General features: G+C 37.2%; 1 protein-coding gene across 2 annotated transcripts in view; it reads left to right on the top strand.

The window, feature by feature from the left end:
* LOC115210633 (protein UBASH3A homolog) overlaps positions 1–19,832 on the top strand; it is a 279,691-nt gene that overhangs the window by 106,095 nt on the left and 153,764 nt on the right. Inside the window, exon 2 of one of the 2 annotated variants that reach the window (XM_036503636.1) lies at positions 3,969–4,040. The exons of the other annotated variant lie outside the window; for it this stretch is intronic. Within the exon in view, the coding sequence (XP_036359529.1) occupies positions 3,969–4,040 (72 nt within the window). The remainder of the gene's footprint in view (positions 1–3,968; positions 4,041–19,832) is intronic. 2 annotated transcript variants of the gene reach the window in all.

Below are 19,832 nucleotides of genomic sequence, written 5' to 3' on the forward strand. Positions count from 1 at the left end.
TCACAACGTAGCGGCAGACGAAATACCGCTTGGCATTTCGCCGGTGTGCTAACGTTTCTGCCAGCTCACACACACACACACACACACACACACACACACACACACACACACACACACACACCACACACACACACATACACACACACATGCACACATGCTTGTATGTACAAATACATACGTAACACTTCATTGGCTATATCGAGGCAATATTGTATGTGGCAGCGAAACCTAACGGAAATTAGCCAGAAATTATCAAAGATATTAAACTCTGAATATCAACTATAAACCGTCGGTGAGAAAGAGAATATAAAATTGTGATGAAGCGGAACCTGAAATCCTGCCATAAGAATGCTTGGTATTCTTTACCAATCTAAACAATGTTGTTAACCTGGAGTGTCAACAGAAAGCTTATGAAATTTTCTGTTCGGATTGATAATCCCTCACTAATAGGTCACTTATATTGACAAAGGTTCCTGTCATCCAGCCATAGTTTTCAATAATCTGGTAAAGGGCGCCAGCAGAAGAATCTCGAACCTATCTTGAAATAAAGATATTTGTACTACAACCAGGTTCTGGCAGCCAGACCCTAACCCCTCGAAGAGAAGGCGCCACCGGAAAGTGTTGTGGTTCACACCACCCTTCTTTTTAAGCGTTAAAACCCAAGTAGGTAAGATTTGTCTTAGCTTAATAAATAAACACTTCCCCCGTACAGATACGTTTAAGCAAAATATTCAATAGGCATAGCCTGAGAATTTCCTCTAGCTGTACACCCAGTGTAAAACATTTTAATAGGTAGTCCCACATCTGAAACAGAAGTAGGATGCTCATGTAGGGGTAACTCAACATGTCCACTGAACTACCACTGTAACATGGAGACCGTCGTATACGAGTCAAAGGTAACAGCCATGGGACCAAATGAGCAACCAAACGTGCGAAAGTACGTGGAAGCAACTGAAGCCCCCCTTCAGAACCTGCTATAACTACCACAAGTCCTTCTTCAACATCCCGGAGAGATGTAATACCACAACCCTGACCAAGCACATTTGGTCTTTTAAAGAAAGCGCCACCAAGTACAGCGTAAAGTGGAAGATCTTACAGAAATGTAAACTGTACAGGAAGTGCAAGTTATGCCTGGCTGAGAAAAGAGCGATTTTAAAGAGTATCCAGCACCCAGGTATTTATCAGAATAGCAGAAGTGAAATTTTTATTCCTTGCCCACATGAAAGGAAATACATTCTATCATACCTGCGTGCTCCGTTATGATTATAATCACCAATCCCCCCAAGTTCGGTCCTCCACCATTACCTCGGAGTCCGGCAAAGAGTATGACCAGAGCATACACTAACGCACCCACAAACACGCACGTCTCAACACGGCGAACACCTACCCAATAGACTGCCCCCCCCCCCAAATAAACCCACATACACATTGTACCCCTACATACTCCATACTCCATACTTTCATCTATTGTCGGTTAACGTTTCTTACAGTTCGTTTATATTAAATACCAGCATCCAGTTATATCACTGATATTATACTTTAATTTCGGCTGACCCTAATTAGTTTAATCTCTGCTAATTCTCCACACTCATGCTATAACTGTTTAAACGGATTATTGTTTCCTCGACCAAACATTTTCGGATTATTCCTCTTCTCGAACAATATATTTTTAAGATTATTATAATTTATAATTTTCATATCTCACTTGTTTCTTTATAATTCTTTACTTGATTAATTTTTTTTTTTGATTTCTTAATTTTCAAACGTAATATATTATGTATTCAACCCTAATCCCGGTTTAACTTACACTCCTCCACTTAATAAAGATTTAGCAACGAACTACATAACTAATTAATATCTATTTTAATTTATTTTATTTTTGCTGATTCTAAACTCTTAATCTCAATTTTTTGAATTTTGTACTTTTAAAAACTTTTTAAAAGTAATATGTATTTACCCCCAATCACTTTGATCCTCAGTCCCCTTCACTGGGCTGTTATTTATGTGTCACTAGCTAAGTATTAATTTTCACTCTATACATCTTATCTATTTATTCTCAGTTTCTATATTTGGTGTCCCTATATTTTCTCTATTTTTTTCTTTTTTTATCTTATACATCTTCAATTCACCCAAGCCATATTTGTTCAGACTAGAATAGTTTATAACTTTCTTGGCTGCTTTTCAATTAAACTCTAAATTCTTAAAGTAAAGCGTATTTGCCAACATAATGTGGCAGTCTTGGATGGGACGAATGCCACTGTTGTTTAGCCCCCAGGAAACATCGTTTCCGGCTGGCTATACGACACAATATCTTCGTCCTTATATTTTCGAACAGGGGAGCTCAGCACCCACATCCAGCACAAAGCAACATCTGTGGACCGGTTTCTGGATTATTGCCCTTTGTCAGCACAGAGTAGCTGCTCGGCTAGACGGTGCTGCTGAATTCCCGTTCGAAAATATATAATTTTCAAAGTGACACACAGTCACTGATCTAATAAATAGAAACGCTTCAAAGATGTTGCTTTGTGCTGGATGGGGGTGTTGAGCTCTCTGTTCGAAAATATAAGGACACAGATATTGTGGAAACGGCGTTTCCTCTGGCAAAGTAGTAACATTCGTTCCATCAAGGACTTCCACATTATGTTGGCAAATAGTCTTTACTTTAAAGAACTGTTACTGTTCTTAGTTTCTGCTTTAACTCTTTAGGGTCTATTAGATTTCTCCATCTTTTTCATATTGGCATCACTTTTTCCCTTGCTTACACCTTCTAAGGTCACAAAGTGGGTCTGCTAGTGAGGCGGTGATTTATGCCTGCAACTAACCACACTGCTCCGCCACCACAAATATCAAAAGTATTCTCATTATTATTATTTTCGACTTGTCAGAATTATCGGTTTAATCGTTCCCCCACCTCTCGTCTGCTCAACGTTGTCGCTGATGAATGCCGTCTGGTGTTCAAATAAAATTTCACTCATCAAACGAAATTTGGTACCAGTGGCATGGCTGTATTGACCAACCACTAAAAATCCAGATAAAGCGATTTGCTCTATATGGCCCTACCTAATTTATTAATCTTCTTTTCTTCTTCTTCTTCTTCTCTTCTTCTTCTTCTTCTTCTTCTTCTTCTTCTTCTTTTCTTCTTCTTCTTCTACTTCTTCTTCTTCTACACCCCCCTCCGTCATGATCTCTACGCTGATTACTTATCCCCTAAACACACTCTTATATACTTTTTGTTTCCTCCCAATATGAGCAAAAACGAAAAGAAAGAACAAAGCAAACCAATGCCTGGAGGACGCGTGGTGTGACAGCGCCCGTTTGATACTACTAGTCTGGGGAAGTGCCACTCTAATGTCTAAAACCGCAAACATTACGTACATTTTCTCTTCGAATGTTTGCGTTAACAGGTGTTGCAAGCAGATTGGTACAAAAACAATTGTAAGGAATCACTAAAGATGTGTCAAAGGATTTCTTTGTTTTCTTGCTATTTGGACTATATATATATATATATATATATATATATATATCTATATAATATATATATATATATATATATACGGAGATGTACTTGAGCAAGTGACCTGATCATGTGCTGAAACAGAAACAATTGCAGCGTGGAAGGTGTTTATAAAACATTTAAAAACACACAAAACCCGTTAGATTCACTTTAACATTTAAATTTAATTTGTCAAAATATTTTCGTCGCTTTGAAATCGAGACCTGTCCACTGACAAAATTCCTTGCAGCACAGAAATATTTTGACAAATTAAATTTAAATGTTGAAGTGAATTTAACGTTTTTTGTGTGTTTCTAATGGCTCATAAACACCTTCCGCGCCGCAATTGTTATAGTAGTATTATCTGTATATATAAATTACTATCGTATAACCTTATACCATTATATATTATTCTACAATTCCTTTATTCTAAATCTCAACGACTTTATTTTGAAACTTTATTTAATTTTTGTAGTAGAAGACCTGGGGATAAAACATTTACACGTAGCAAGGCAGACAGAAACTCCATCTGGAGTGGAAGCCAAAGGTATTTGAATGCATCGACATTTTTACAAGAGTTGATCCTCTTTTCGAACGTGTGTGCATGTATGCCTGCATTCATGAATGCATGTAAGCATGTAAGCATGCATACTATCAGAGTCAGCAAGAAACACTGGAGAAATATAACAGAATTATTTGCCCTTCATTACGGGAATTAACAGAATTATTTGCCCTTGGTATTTCTCATTAAGTGGATTATCTGCTCTTGGTTTCATCAAAAGCATGACTGTTTTGAATTCAATAAATAAAATACTTGTGAAATAATAGCATGATAATAACATATTGCCTCTCCAGGGACAAGCCACTGATTTCCACTTAAGACACAGCTTAACTTGATCAACCCCAGTACATAACTAGTACTTATTTCATAAACTGCACTGAGGTTTGAATTCAGAGTATGAATATTTGAAACTAAATACTACACGGAATTAAAATCTATCGCTTCACTTCTACTGCTAAACACTGACTTTATAATAATAATAATAATAATAATAATAATAATAATAATAATAATAATAATAATAATAATAATAATAATAATAATAATAACAACAATAATAACAACAACAACAACAACAACAACAACAACAGAAATTAGGAGGAGCATCTTCCAAGTGAACTGCATGTCCCCACTGATCTTTGTACTGCGCTTGATACCACTGACACTGATTCTGAGGAAAGCAAAAGCTGGGTATGTATTCAAAAGCCGCCAGCAAAAAGTCAACCATTTGTTATTCATGGATGACCTCAAACTTTATGGTAAAGATGAAGCCCAAGTCAGTTCCCTCGTTGATACGGTGTATACCTTCAGTACTGATATCAGAATGGAGTTTGGACTGAGAAAGTGTGGTGTGTTAGTATTGAAGAGAGGCAAAATCAAATGTATGGACGGCCTAACGATACCGCCGGGAGAGGTTATGAAGCAGATAGAAGAGACGGGCTATAAGTACTTGGGGATTTTGGAAATGGATAAATTGATGGAGAAAGAAATGACAGAAAAATTTAAGGTGGAGTACTTACGCAGACTGAGACTGATCCTTAAGTCGAAATTAAACGGACGGAATAAGATTGAAGCTATCAACACCTGGGCGGTTTCACTTCATATATCTGAAGCAGGGGTAATCGCATGGACAGTAGACGAACTAAACAGCTTAGACAGAAAGACAAGGAAGTTGCTGACTAGATATGGGCCACTCCACCCAAAAAGTGACACAAACAGACTGTATGTACCAAGAAAAAGAAGGGGAAGAGGACTTATTGGATGCAAACACAGCATTAGATCAGAAGAAAACAACATAGCATGGTATGTAAAAAAAAATGCCACAGAACCGCTATTATTAGAAGTATGAAGGTCAGGCTTGTGTAGGATGGAAGATTACAAAGATAAAGCACTATACAAGAAATTGAAAACGAATGAAACTGAAAATAGGTGGGTAAAGAAAAGAATGCATGGTCAATTTCATAGAGATGTTGAAGATAAGACAGAGAGAGAACAAAGATGGCTGTGGATGACTAAAAGTGATCTAAAACCGGAAACGGAGGCTCTAATTTGTGCTGCCCAAGAGCAAGCACTAAGAACAAACTACATAAAATACAGAATAGACAACAGTGCAGAAAGTGATAAGTGCAGAATCTGTGGACAAAATGGTGAAACCTTATGGCATATTACCGGCCAATGTGCGCCACTAGCCCAGATTACTTTGATATTATTGTATCGTATATTCCTATAGTGTATATGCGTAAGTAGACATATGCCTTGCATGTGGGAAGAGTGCTGGCATGACATGCAACATGAATGAAGCTCCAACATCAATAATGGAAAACGTAGGGCTATAAGATGAAATGCACTTCTATTGAGAGAACGTGGCTTATAAAACAATGAAAAATTACTATTTTACAGACAAAATGTAAATTTCGAACGGGACTCGTAGCCGTCTGCTCACAACCTTTTTTTTCCGTCTTATAAATGTAAAATACCCAATTGTTCCGCTGTTTTCAAGGCCATACTACGTCGGAAATTTACTTTTTTGTCTAACGTTTCCAAAAAGTTTGTTTATAAAAAGTTGTCGCATTCCAGAAACAGTTGTTATTATTATTATTTAGCGTTAAAACTGACGGTAATTGTTACCAGCTGAGCTTAATAGCTGAGTGCTCAGCAGGTACATTCTATGTGACACCAGTACGTGCGCTTTTTACATGATGGCCGTACCCGTGGGGTCCCAAATGGTTTGCAAGACAAGTGTGTCTTAACTGAAAGAGAGAGAGAGAGAGAGAGAGAGAGAGAAAGGGGGAAGAGGAACGGAGAGAAGTGACAGTGCACCAGGCGAGAGACTAGAATATGATAGAGGGACAAAGATAGCTGTCTTACTACAGAGGAGATACTTGGCTACCCCATTCGGACAAGGAAGGAGAGGAAGGTGAGAGAGATAAAGAGAGAGAGAGAAAGAGATTGGGCCTATGCATTGGGAACAATGGTGGAGAGTATAAGTACACAAAGGAGTTGAAGGAGATATTTAGAGATAGCAAGTGGTGTTGAGAGGAAACTGGAGGAGCCTGTAGTGGGTGATGGGGTTGGGAAGATGGTTGTGGGAGAGTCTTGCCAGAGACAAATTAATATGTTTGTGTGTGTGAAGCGAAGGTGCAGATATGACCGTCAAGGACATGTCTTTATGTATGGATGGCCACAATTTTAACATAGCTTGATATGTCTTCTCATGTACAGCAGATCGCCAGAAGTTTCGGTCCCGTGTCATCTCAGTGAGCTTCAATATCTGATGATCCTTTCTTATCCCTTGTGCTTGTGTGTGTGTGTGTGTGTGGTGTGTGTGTGTGTGTGTGTGTGTGTGTGTGTGTGTGTGTGTGTGTGTGCGTGCGCGTGTGTGTGCATGTATTTATGGATAGATACATACATATGTAAATATGTGTGAAGGTATGTATATATGCATGTATATCTATATATTTATACAACTGTCTATTGATCCATCTCTGTGTGTGTCTCTCTCTCTCTCTCTACACACACATATGTGCGCGTGTATAAAGCATCTAACATTATGAAAGTGATCACATGACAAGCAGAAGCAAAAATTACACAATTGACATCCATTTAACCTAGTTTAGGATTACATCCCATTAAACTAGTGTTTACTAAACTAATTATGTGTATTTTGATCATTAACAATAAGCCTCTTAATTAGGCAAGTGTTAAACCGTAGTTGTTTCAGGTTTTCGTAACAAGTTCCCGGTATTTGTCATCGTCAGTGCAGTGTCATTATATCAATTATACCAACCTCACCACCATCATCACTAACCCCACCACCATCATCATTTATGGCCACTGACCCTCTTCCTTTTGGCTTCTAATCATAAGTTTGTGGGTTCAATTAATTCCAGAGCCAGACAGATTAATGGGTTGTTTGAGCCAGACACTTCATTTCCCATTGCCTCAGTCTACTTAGCTGTTAGGGGTACCAGTCATAACTCCCTCCAGCAGTCTCATCTTGGATGCTCCACTGAGTCAAAGGATGAGGAGTGCCATGGTGTCTTTATGTTTGCTAGTAATTTCATATCTAAAATATTTAATGAAGCTCTGGTACAGCACACGACTTACGACAGCGGCGTCTAACAACCATTTCTGCTGGTGTCGTTGTGTTGGACCTTTCTAAATCTTCTATATTAAGTGAAGGCCTGCGGCTTAGTGGTTAGGATGTTCAGCTCAGAGTAATAAGGCCATGAGTTCGATTCCTGCTGGTGGTGCATTGTGTCCTTGCGCAAGCCACTTTATTTCACGCCACTTCAGTCCGTTCCCATGGCAAAAATGAGTCATACTTTGTTTCGAAGGGTCTGCCATGTTATATTCCGAGTCGTGCTGAATCCCTGGCAGCTGTGTTAAAGGTAGATGCATCTGTGGCGCGCACAACTACTTGCATGGCAATTCCACGAGCAGACCGTTCCATTGACCGGATCAACTGGAACCCTCATCGTCGGAATTGGCAAAGAACCAGCTTTATATAAAACAGCAGTTTTACATGGATTAAAAGTGGTGTGATTATAAGTGTGGGTAATCTCTGCAGCTCTTATTTCATGATAACAGCTTTCATTCGGTATAGCTAATAACGAGCAATTCACAAAACGAGTTAAAAATCTACTTAGTGTTTATAAGAATGGAGAGGTTAAAGCTAAACTTAATTCATTCATACTTAAAGTAAATTATGTTAACAGCTATTCAAATTCATTCCCTCTGCATTGTGCGAAAGTACATTTGTATGCGTGTAGGCATCTTGAGAGACTTTCAGAAACTCTATTAATGATCTCTTTGATCCACAGAACAGACAGATGATGTCGAATGGTTTTGCATGCCTTACTATGAACCAAGTTATGTTGTACTTAATTTTATCTCTCTCCAATCGCCATACAAAATCGACCAAGGATGTTGAATGTCTCTTATTGATTCTCTTGAAGCTGGAAACATGGTTGCGATAACGATTCTTAGATGAATCAGCCGTCTACACAATGTAAACATACGGCCCTCCCCTTGTGTGCATGGTACATTAATATACAATATTTGTACTCATACAGAGGTTCATCAATGGGCATTTTTATTTTTCGCTGCATGAGCATTTATCATATTTATTTGTATAAACGGCAGTTCTGACTTCATTTTCCAATGTTGTTACCGTGCTAGCTGTATCATAAGTATTTCTACTATTACAATTTCACCGAAATTGGTGCTTTTCATTGCGGTTTACACCTCATTTGTTGGTATTTAGATGCGTTTATTCGTTAGATCCAGTAGGTGGGTTATTGAACTGTTGTTGCATTTTACTGCCATGTATTCATATAAATATGTGAAAGCATGTGGCCTGATGATCAGAGTATTGCATTCACGATCGCTAGATCGTGAGTTCGATTCCCAGGCTGAGAAGAATATTGTGTTCTTGAGCAAAACACTTTGTTTCACGTTGCTCCAGTCCACTCAGCTGTAAATAGGTCACCCTGCAAAGGAATAGTCTTCCAATCAGGGAAGAACGTTGGCCTCCTCGCCCAGCCAATGGGGTGGCATCCTTCAAAGGTTAAAAACAATGTCAAGCACATTGTGGTCAGCAATGTATAACCTCGTCCAACAGACTGCTCAATACTGTGTGCGCGTGTATGTGTGTATATATATACACACATACATATACACACACATATATATATACACAAACATTTATATATGTGTATATGTAGAGAGAGATGTGTGTGTATATATATATATATATATATATATATACAAATTGAGATAGGGGTTAAATGCAACCCTCCATGGGATAACATTTCTCCATTTTCTTATCTTGTATATATATATATATATATATATATATATATAATATATATATATATATATATATGTACATATGTATATGTATATATATATATATGCATATACATATGTATATAACGTATAAACATCTGATTACATTATTAAAAAAAAGAGAAACGAAACTCATTATGATTGACTCTTAATTAGAAGCTCCATTTTATTAATTAGCTCATTAATTAGGCTCTAATGTGTGTTTTCTATTTTAAACTCATTAAAAGATAAAATGAACAATAAAACCAATTCCTAGACACAGTTGGAAGCTGTGCCGAGTTTCATGTATTTACCAAAATATATTCTTCCATAGTTCCTTCACATACAATTGCTCTCATTTTCCCGAATGCCTTTTAATTATTTCTTCAACTTCGTTTAGCAAGATGTCATTAAGGTTTGGTATTTTCTTCACATCCGCTGACGGCCAAGTGAACAAAAACATTTTGATCTGTAAATAAATGTTTCTGTTCAGGTGTCATCATCATCATTGTCATTGTCATCATTATTCATCACTCATTATCATTCTTCATCATTTATCATCAGTTCTAATTTTTCATCATTCTTCACTCATTGTTCCTCTTCGTCGTCATCGTCATCATCACTACTGCCACCTTCATCCCCACCACCATCGCCACCACCACCACCACAACCCTCTTCCTTTTAATTCTACTGTGAACTCACTTTCTCCAAACTTGGATTCAGTCTAAGACATCACCAGCAAAGCTCTAACGCTTTACTGATTCCGAATTTTTAACTTCGAAATTTGTTTGATCAGAACTTCAGGAATAAATCATTCTAATTAATTTAATAGATATATTAATGAATATTTTTGCTGTTTTTTTTTATTTCTAAATATGCTGAAACAATTTCTTTAAATTGAGAAAAACTAACATTTTTTTATCGTGTTGATGCCAGTCTGTTCATTCCATTAATTTCTGAATAAGAACCAGTCTGGGACTGACCAAACTAGCAACCCTCTGTTTAGTGTGATAGAATTAGCAGCTAAATTCACCTCAAACTATAACCTTTCGTGTCAAAACAGAAGAAAAATGTCCTTCCAATTCCACCCTTTGTAAAAACAAAAGAGAGTCAGGGTGGGAAGCTTTTAATCAAGGATTGATTCAATCAGGCTTGACCTAGGGCTAAACAAGTCTAGCACAATGCCAAAAGTTTCTGACGTGAATAAACAAAAAGAACAATTAATTATCTGTAATTATTCTGGTAAATACATCTGGTTTAGATTATTTAAGACTTGATGTCTTTGGCATCACAGTAATTATTCGACAATAATTGAGGTGCTTCATTAATAATGAATTTCAGAAAACTGTAATGTTTGTGTGGAGGGTAGAACAAAGTGTGTGGTGGTGGGAGTGTGTGGTTTTCTTATTATTATGCTGATACACAGGATGAGACATCGGCCACCACATGTTGATCTCTTACTTATGGAAAATCAGAGACAATGTTCATATCAGATACTTGGAAAATACTAGACTTCGGGCAAAAGACCCAAAAAAACAAAGGGTTAGCAGAAGTGAGGGCTACAAGTCCTGTCAGTGAAGTTTCAGAGAAGGCCCCTAGGTGGTTTGGATTAAAAAAGCAGGCCAGTGGCTCGTGCTGTTGCTGCTGCTGAGTTGCAAGTTGGGATTTGATCAGCATTGACTAGAGAAAACTGGAAAAGAAAGAGGGTCTGGTTGGTTGGATTCCGACTTCAGTCAGAACCGGAAAAATTGGACCCCATGTTACTGCTGTGGAGAACATTCATTCTGAGTCACCTGGATTCATGCTTCCAATTATTGTTGCTACAGAACATCATTCTCCGTCCCATGGATTCCAGCTCCCAATAATGGTTGCTACAGAGTTTCATTCTCCATCCTCTGTATTCCTGGTCGCAATAATGTTTGCCACAGAACATCATTCTCCGTCCCTTGGATTCCTGCTCAATATTATGTTTGCCACAGCGTATCACTTTCCGTCCCCTGGGTTCCTGCTCCCTATAATGGTTCCCACAAAGTATCATTCTCCGTCCCCTGGATTGCTGCTCACAATAATGGTCGTCAAAGACGATCATTCTCCGTCCCAGATCCCTGTTAGCTCTATTAAATCAACTCTATTAAATCAATGCTAGACGCCCAGTAAACAGTTCTGCCCAAGGGCCCTTAATCCACTCAGTCTGTCCCTGGATGGTAGATATTGGCTTCAAATTTTGGCGCATGGCTAGCAAGTTCGGAGTAGATGATAAGCTGATTACATCAACCCCAAAGCTCGACTGGTACTTATTTTATTGACCCAGAAAGAATGAAAGACAAAGTCAACCTTGGTGGAATTTGAACTCAGAACATAAAGATGGACGAAATGCTGCTAAGCATTTTGTCCAGCATGCTAATGATTCTGCCAGCTCACCACCTTTATAAGATGATTGATATCGATGACCAATAAACGATAGATACATGACAGGTGCTCTGCAGGTCCATGGTGGGGGGCCTGTTCATGACTGCATTAAATATTTAAAACAGTTGGTAAAAATGCTACAGGATCACTCAATGGCAATCGATGTTAACGGTGGTAGTAGTAGTAGTAGTAGTAGTAGTGGACGTGGTGGCGGCGGCGGCGGCGCTATCCTCTTGTCACAAATTGTTACATCATTCAAACTATTTTCAGTCCCCGCCCCCTCTTAAATACAGGAAAACAGGTCAAACCGTTCGCTTTGTTCTCAGCCAAACCCAGCCACTGACTGGTCCCAGTTCAGTTTCGCTGGTTTTTATTTCACATTTTATACTATTTCGTCGTGAACTTATACTAACTTACCTCACAAGTTATACCAATTAATTTCACCTGCTGTTCTAATTAATCTCACAGATTTTACTTACTAATTTCACGAGCTATACCAACCTTACAAGTTATATCAATTAATTTTACTAGTTATACTAATTAATAAGTTATACTAATTAATTTCCCTAGTCATAGATTACTATGAATTTCATTAGCTACCCTAATTTATCCTTAACAAAACTGTTAACTGCAAGTCCTTGCTGAGCCACAAGTTCCCCCTTCGAACCTCATTCAGCATTTATTAATTCCATAGCCATTAACCAGAATTATCTCTAAATCATAGCAATCTTTTCTACTATAGATACAAGGCCTGCAATTTTGGTGAAGGGGTCTAATCAACTACACTGACCCCCCCCCCCCCATATTCAACTGGGTCTCATTTCATCGACCATGAGAAGATGAGAGGCAATGTTGGTTTCAGCAGAATTTGTACTCAGAACGTCAAGACATGAAATGCCACAAAGTGTTTTGCCAGACATGCTAACGAGTCTACCAACTTTGCTGCCTTAATAATAATAATGATAGACTTGACAAGCGGTACAAACCCCCGGTAGACGCAATATCTTCAATCAACAACCCCATGACATTGTATATGGTGCGACGTCTATAATAATAATAATAATAATAATAATAATAATAATAATAATAATAATAATGATGATGATGATGGTGATTTAAAATTTTGGCACAAGGCCAGCAATTTCGTGGGAAGGGGTTAGTCGATGACATCAACACCAGTACTCAACTGGTACTTATTTTATCAACCCTGAAAGGATGACGGGCAAAGTTGACCTCAGCCGAATTCGAACTCAGAACATAAAGACAGACGAAATGCCGCTAAGCATTTTGCGCTTTGCACAAATGATTCGACCAGCTCCCGCCGCCTTTCCTGCCAGCTCGTTCCTAAATAGTAGACTTGGGTTAAGCTGTGGTTTGTTGTGTTTGAATTTAAGTGGGAACATTTGAAAATTGCCAGTTGTAAAAGATATTGTGTTGAAGACAATGGTGCGGGGGGGGGGGTAGTTGCTATAGTAACAACAATACTTGAGAAATCACTCGAGAGTTGGTAAAGGTGCTAAATGAGATATTTGGCATTTTTTTTCTTTTTCATAACAAAATTAATGAATTGACTTGTTTTTGTCCCTTTATTTCGCTTTTTGCTTGTTTTGTTTTGATTTTCTTATATTTCGCATTTATTGTTGCACAACGAAGATCGCAATGGAGACAAAACGCATTTGTTGTTCAGTTCAATCACAAGGCAGAATTAGCATTTAAATATTATGGAGTTTATATATATATATATTATATATATATATATATATATAATATATATATATATATATTGAGAGAGAGAGAGAGAGATGCGATGTCTGTGTGTTCCTTTCAATGTAGATGGTCGTTGGATGTGCACGTGTGCGTGTGTGTGAGTGTGTGTGTGTGTGTGTGTATGTGTGTGTGTGTGTGTGTGTGTGCGTGTGTGTGTACCTGCGTGTGGTGACAGTGCTCATATTCACATAGACATTCTTCCTCTTTTTCATTCTGTATATATCTGTGTGTCTGTGTCTCTATATGTAAATAAGTAAACAGCTTGATCAATAGACAGATATACACACACACACACACACACATACATATATATATATATATATACATATATATATATTCACATATATATATATATATATTATATATATATATATATATATATATATATAATATATATATATATATATATATATACAGGTGAGCACATAGTGCAAAACAAGGTGGAAAAAATAGTACTCGAATACCAAGGTAGTGTAATATACTTTTTATTTAATTTTGTAGTTTAGATAAAAAGTATGTATATCCGTTGGGATATTTAAAAAATGGAAGTTAGTTTTCCGTGAAGTTTTTATTTCAACTCGTAATGCACTTCAATGTGCAAATTTGAATGCAGTAACAAACTGAAACACTGCATAGGCAGTATGAATAGACTATGATAATTAATTAATTAATTAATTAATTAAAAAAAAAACCGATTATTTTATGTATGTATTCTCCATTTTTATTTATATTTATTTATATTGTTAAAATCTTTTCTTGTACATCGAAAGTAATGGAAACTTCTGCAGTGACAACTGGAATTTCAGAAGTATAACGTGCTAATATTGAAGAAGAACTGACAATAAACGCGAGTACATATACAAATATGGAAGTTCCAAGATCGTAATCAATATAAAGCTAAACTACTGTACGCTTCAGCCATATGGCTGTGGTCATGCTGGAGCACCATCATGGTCTTTCTGATTTCCTCAGTCTGGATATTTCACATCACCACTCCTCTATGTGCCTGTATCCAAGCTGTTGGTACATTTGGTGTATAATTGAGTTTGATTCCGCTGCCCTCGTCTGTACCTCATGTGGGGCTGTTGGTTTATCTGGCATTGTGGAGAGGAGGATGTATAGTTCCTTTCTGAAGACATCTACTTCCAACTTATGCAGATTTAAAATTTTTTGTGGCAGAGAATTGAAGAGCCATGGGCCTTCGAATCCTAGACTATTGCAGTACCTGGTCCTGAATTTAGATGGAGTGGATGGTACCTTTGGTACAATACAATGGCAGCCAGTTCTGGCATTTGTATAACACTCAATGCGAAAGTTAGGGACTAGCCCTTCTAGGATTTTCCATATGTCTGTCATGCCTTTGCTCCAGGGAGTAGAGCTGTAGTTTTCTCCACCTATCCCTGTAGCTCATCCACTGCAATGTTTCAATCTTTTTACTGCTTCAAGCTCCGCTGTTTTTTTGGCAATATGTGGTGACCATAACTGGGAAAGGTAGTCCAGGTGGCTGAGAACAAAGGCTCTCCACAAGGTCAACATAGTTTCTTTGTCTCTTGTCTTGAATGACCTCAGTATCCATCCTGCTAATTGTCTGCACTTTGCTGCCATCTTGCTAATGTGCATAGGAAATGATACGTCATTGCACATACTGATCCCCAAGTCTTTCACTGAATGTGACTCCGGGATTGTAGTGCCTTCAGGTCCTGTAAATGTAGATTGTACTGTATTTGTGAGATGATAGTGCAGCGCTTGAAATTTTCCAGCATTAAACTGCATGTTCTTTATTTCGGTCCAGTTGTACATCGAATTCGGGTCCTGCTGTAAGCTTGCGACCTCATCTTGGATTTTATTGCCCGTGATAATTTTGTATCATCGGCATAGCTAGTGACAGTGGCTGTCCGAGTGACTGCGGGTACGACTAAGAGGGCTGTTATGAACAGTAATGGCCCCAGAGCATTTCCCCGGAGAACACCACTTAAGATTTGAGTTTCCTCAGAAAGGGTGTCATTGGCTGCAACTACCTGACTTCTGTTTTTAAGGAAGTCATGCAGCCACTCTCCCAGTTTACCAGAAATGTCAAGGTCTCGTAGCTTATGACTTATCATGCCATGATCTACCTATCAAATGCCTTTGAGAAGTCAAAGTATATCACACTGACATCTGAATGGTCAAGCAGCTGTTTCAAAACCCAGTCATAGTGCTGTAGGAGCTGTGTGAGGCAGCTTCTTCCTGGGAAGAAGCCATGTTGTATATTGCTCAGTTGGATATTTTCTTCTGGGAACATTATCAACTTCTTTCTGATGATTCACTCCATGACTTGTACACACACACACACACACAAATATATATATATATATATATAATATATATATATATATATATATATATATATAATATATATATATATATATATATATATATATATATATATATAATTAATTAAGGGTAGAAATTGATATTAGTCAATTAAAACCAGTGGTCTAGCATATTAAAAAGAATCCGAAGATTAAAATATTTATATATACCAATTAAGGACTGAACACGAAAAGTGGACAGTCAACATGCTAGATATAGACGTCAAATCGCCATTCTCCACAAAGGTTATGTTCTCAAAAAATAAAATTCACCACAAACCAAAGCAATAAATAAGACAAATGAAAATATACGAAATGAAATAATCACCTGTGTACCGATCGGTTTCAGTACCGATCGGTACACAGGTGATTATTTCATTTCGTATATTTTCATTTGTCTTATTTATTGCTTTGGTTTGTGCTGAATTTTATTTTTTGAGAACATAACCTTTGTGGAGAATGGCGATTTGACGTCTATATCTAGCATGTTGACTGTCCACTTTTCGTGTTCAGTCCTTAATTGGTATATATTATATATATATATATATATATATATATATATATATATATATAAAGGGAAAGTTTACGAAAATAAACAAAAGACGAAGGCAGGTGGAGTACAAACAAACAAATGTATTAGTATAGCGCTCAGGAATAGAAAAAGTCTTTTAGGTTTCGAGCCTACGCTCTTCGACAGAAAGTTACACTGAAAAAAACAAGGAGAGAAAAAAATGCGTGTAGTGGCTAACGATCTATCATGGCGTCCTGACTTCGGACAGTGGTCAGACGCGAGAGGGACAGTAGGGGAGATAACAGGGTCAAGTGACTTCCAATATATATGTAAATATAATATGTGACAATTATTCGGTAGCCATGATAAAATTCCGAGTTTCGGATGTCGGGGCGGAAACCCACACCGCCATCTCTTCAGTTATCGGGCCATCGAAAAATGCTTAATGGCACGATAACTGAAGAGATGGTGGCGTGGGTTTCCGCCCCGACATCCGAAACTCGGAATTTTATCATGGCTACTGAATAATTGTCACATATTATATTTACAGATAAATTCCTCTATTTACATAATATCGAGGTCTCTTTCATTCTTTTGTTGTCTTACCATTTCTATCAATATCTATGTATCTCTCTCTCTCTCTCTCTCTCTTTATATATATATATATATATATATATATATATATATATATATATATATTATATATATATATATACATATATACATATACATACGTATATATATACATATATATATATATATTATATATACATATGTATATATATATGCATACATATATATCTACATACATATATATATATATATATATATATATCTATATATTATATATATTATATATATATATATATATATATATATATATATACATACATATATATAGATATACATATATATATACATACATACATATATATATATATATATATACATTTGGAACCGGCTCCCTCCTCGGTGGAAGATTTATCATAATTAAAATATAGAACACACACACACACACACACATATATATAGGGCTTTATATATATAACGTTTTTAACTCATTAAACTTAATGACTGAATGTTCGAACAATAAAAAAATCCACTTCAAAAATATACAAAATAGAATTGATGGATACGAAATAAAGTTATTAGCATTTTTGTGGGTGTTGTAGGTAAATATTAGCCCCGGGGTAATTTAGCATTTACTGCTGCTATTCATTTTAGCATCAAGTGACTTATGCAGGAGATTGCCAACAAAAACACACACAAAAACAAAAACAAAAAAGACAAAAAGGCTATATTTTTCATTGAGATTAATTAGACAGAATTCAACAGAAGTTTGGCCCCGGGCAGGTTCTCATTATACACAAAACATCAAAGAAATAGTACAAAAATAGCAAAAATCACAATAGAAACAAAACAATTCCAAACAATAATGATTTTTAATGTCATTAAGAATATAATAATAATAATGATAATACTATAGGCACAAGGCCTGAAATTTTGGGGGAGGGGACTAGTCGATTACATTAACCCCAGTGTTTCATTAGCATGCCGAGTGAAATGCTTAGCGGTATTTCGTCTGCCGTTACGTTCTGAGTTCAAATTTATTGACCCGGAAAGACAAAGTTGACCTTGGCAGAATTTGAACTCAGAACGTAAAGACGGACAAAATGTCATTAAGCATTTTGCCCGGCATGCTAATGATTCTTATTTCTTTATTGCCCGCAAGGGGCTACACACAGGGGGGACAAACAAGGACAGACAGACAGATTAAGCCGATTATATCGACCCCAGTGCGTAACTGGCACTTAATTTATCGACCCCGAAAGGATGAAAGGCAAAGTCGACCTCGGCGGAATTTGAACTCAGAACGTAACGGCAGACGAAATACCGCTAAGCATTTCACCCGGCATGCTAATGATTCTGTCAGCTCACCACCACCACATAATAATAATAATAATAATAATAATAATAATAATAATAATAATAATAATAACACTGGCCCCACAAATTCTCACTTTTTTTTCTGGTGACTTAAGTTTGAGACCTGTTTTGGGGTAATTTGGGGTCACTGAGTTTTAAAATGACAATAGAATTTTTTTCTATCGCGTCTATTTCTTTTCCTATGGGCTGACCCATATTGGCCCCATCCGTAGCTCCATGTTGAAAAAGACACCAACGCTCAGCCTACAACACCAAGGGCGAGCCGATGTCCAACAACAAAGTGTTTGAAGATCTTCGCCAGGCACACTGCAAGAAACGCATGCGCCAGGTTCCGACGCCGTTTTGAGGTCATTGTGGAAGTCGGGAGCGGCTACTTTGAGTAAACTATCATCTCTCTTTGAGTAAACTGCAATCAAGTCGATTCTTTTTTGATTTGGGAAAATACTTTTATTCTGTGTTTTCTTTTCCTTTTGTGAAACTGTCAAATTTAACTCCGAATACCCTCTATCAAATGATTTGGGTTTTAACCTTGGTGTTTGCTATATTTAGCTTATTCACAGGACACGCAGTAAAATCATGGAAAATATAGAAAAAGTATTAAGTATGTCGGTGGATAATATTTCGCGACATCACTTGCCTCTTGTCTGAAACCATTATCCATCAAAAAAGCATTGAATTTATTTTATCAGTTGAAATAATATGAAGCTGAGGAAGTCAACCGTTTTTGCTTTCAGAGGATGATTTGAAACGCTCAAAGTGCGATCTTATCTTTCGGCATTCGAATAATCAGGCTATCAGCGTCTGTTGACATCTTAGAGAGCCAGTGTGTTTTTGTGGGTTATTATGTTTTATTTGTTGCATAAACTAAAGAAAGTCGCTGTGTAGTAAGACGTTCAGTCCCAGTGCATGGCACCTTGGGCAAGTCTCTTCTACTATAACCTCGGGTCGACTAACACCTTGTGAGTGGATATGACTGCTGGAAACTGAATGAAGCCCGTCGTATATATATATATATATATATATATTTATATATATATAACAGAATGTTCACCTAACTTGGGGCTGTGCGGACTATACCGAACTGGCAAGATGCCTCAATTTGAGTACCTAATTAAACTGAATCTTAATTATATATATATATATATATATAATATATATATATATAGGCGCAGGCGTGGCTGTTTAGTTAGAAGTTTGCTTCCCAACCAAATGCATGGCACCTTGGGCAAGTGTCATCTACTATAGCCTCGGGCCGACTAAAGCCTTGTAAGTGGATTTGGTAGACGGAAACTGAAAGAAGCCGTCCGTGTATGTGTGTGTGTATGTGTGTGTGTGTGTGTGTGTGTGTCGTGTGTATGTATGTATGTGTGTATATGTTTGTGTGCCTGCGTTTGTTCCCCACCACCACCATCGCTTGACAACCGATGTTTGGTATGTCTCCGTCCCCATAACTTAGCGGTTTGG

Source organism: Octopus sinensis, linkage group LG1 (assembly GCF_006345805.1).
Source record: "Octopus sinensis linkage group LG1, ASM634580v1, whole genome shotgun sequence".
Lineage (NCBI taxonomy): Eukaryota > Metazoa > Mollusca > Cephalopoda > Octopoda > Octopodidae > Octopus > Octopus sinensis.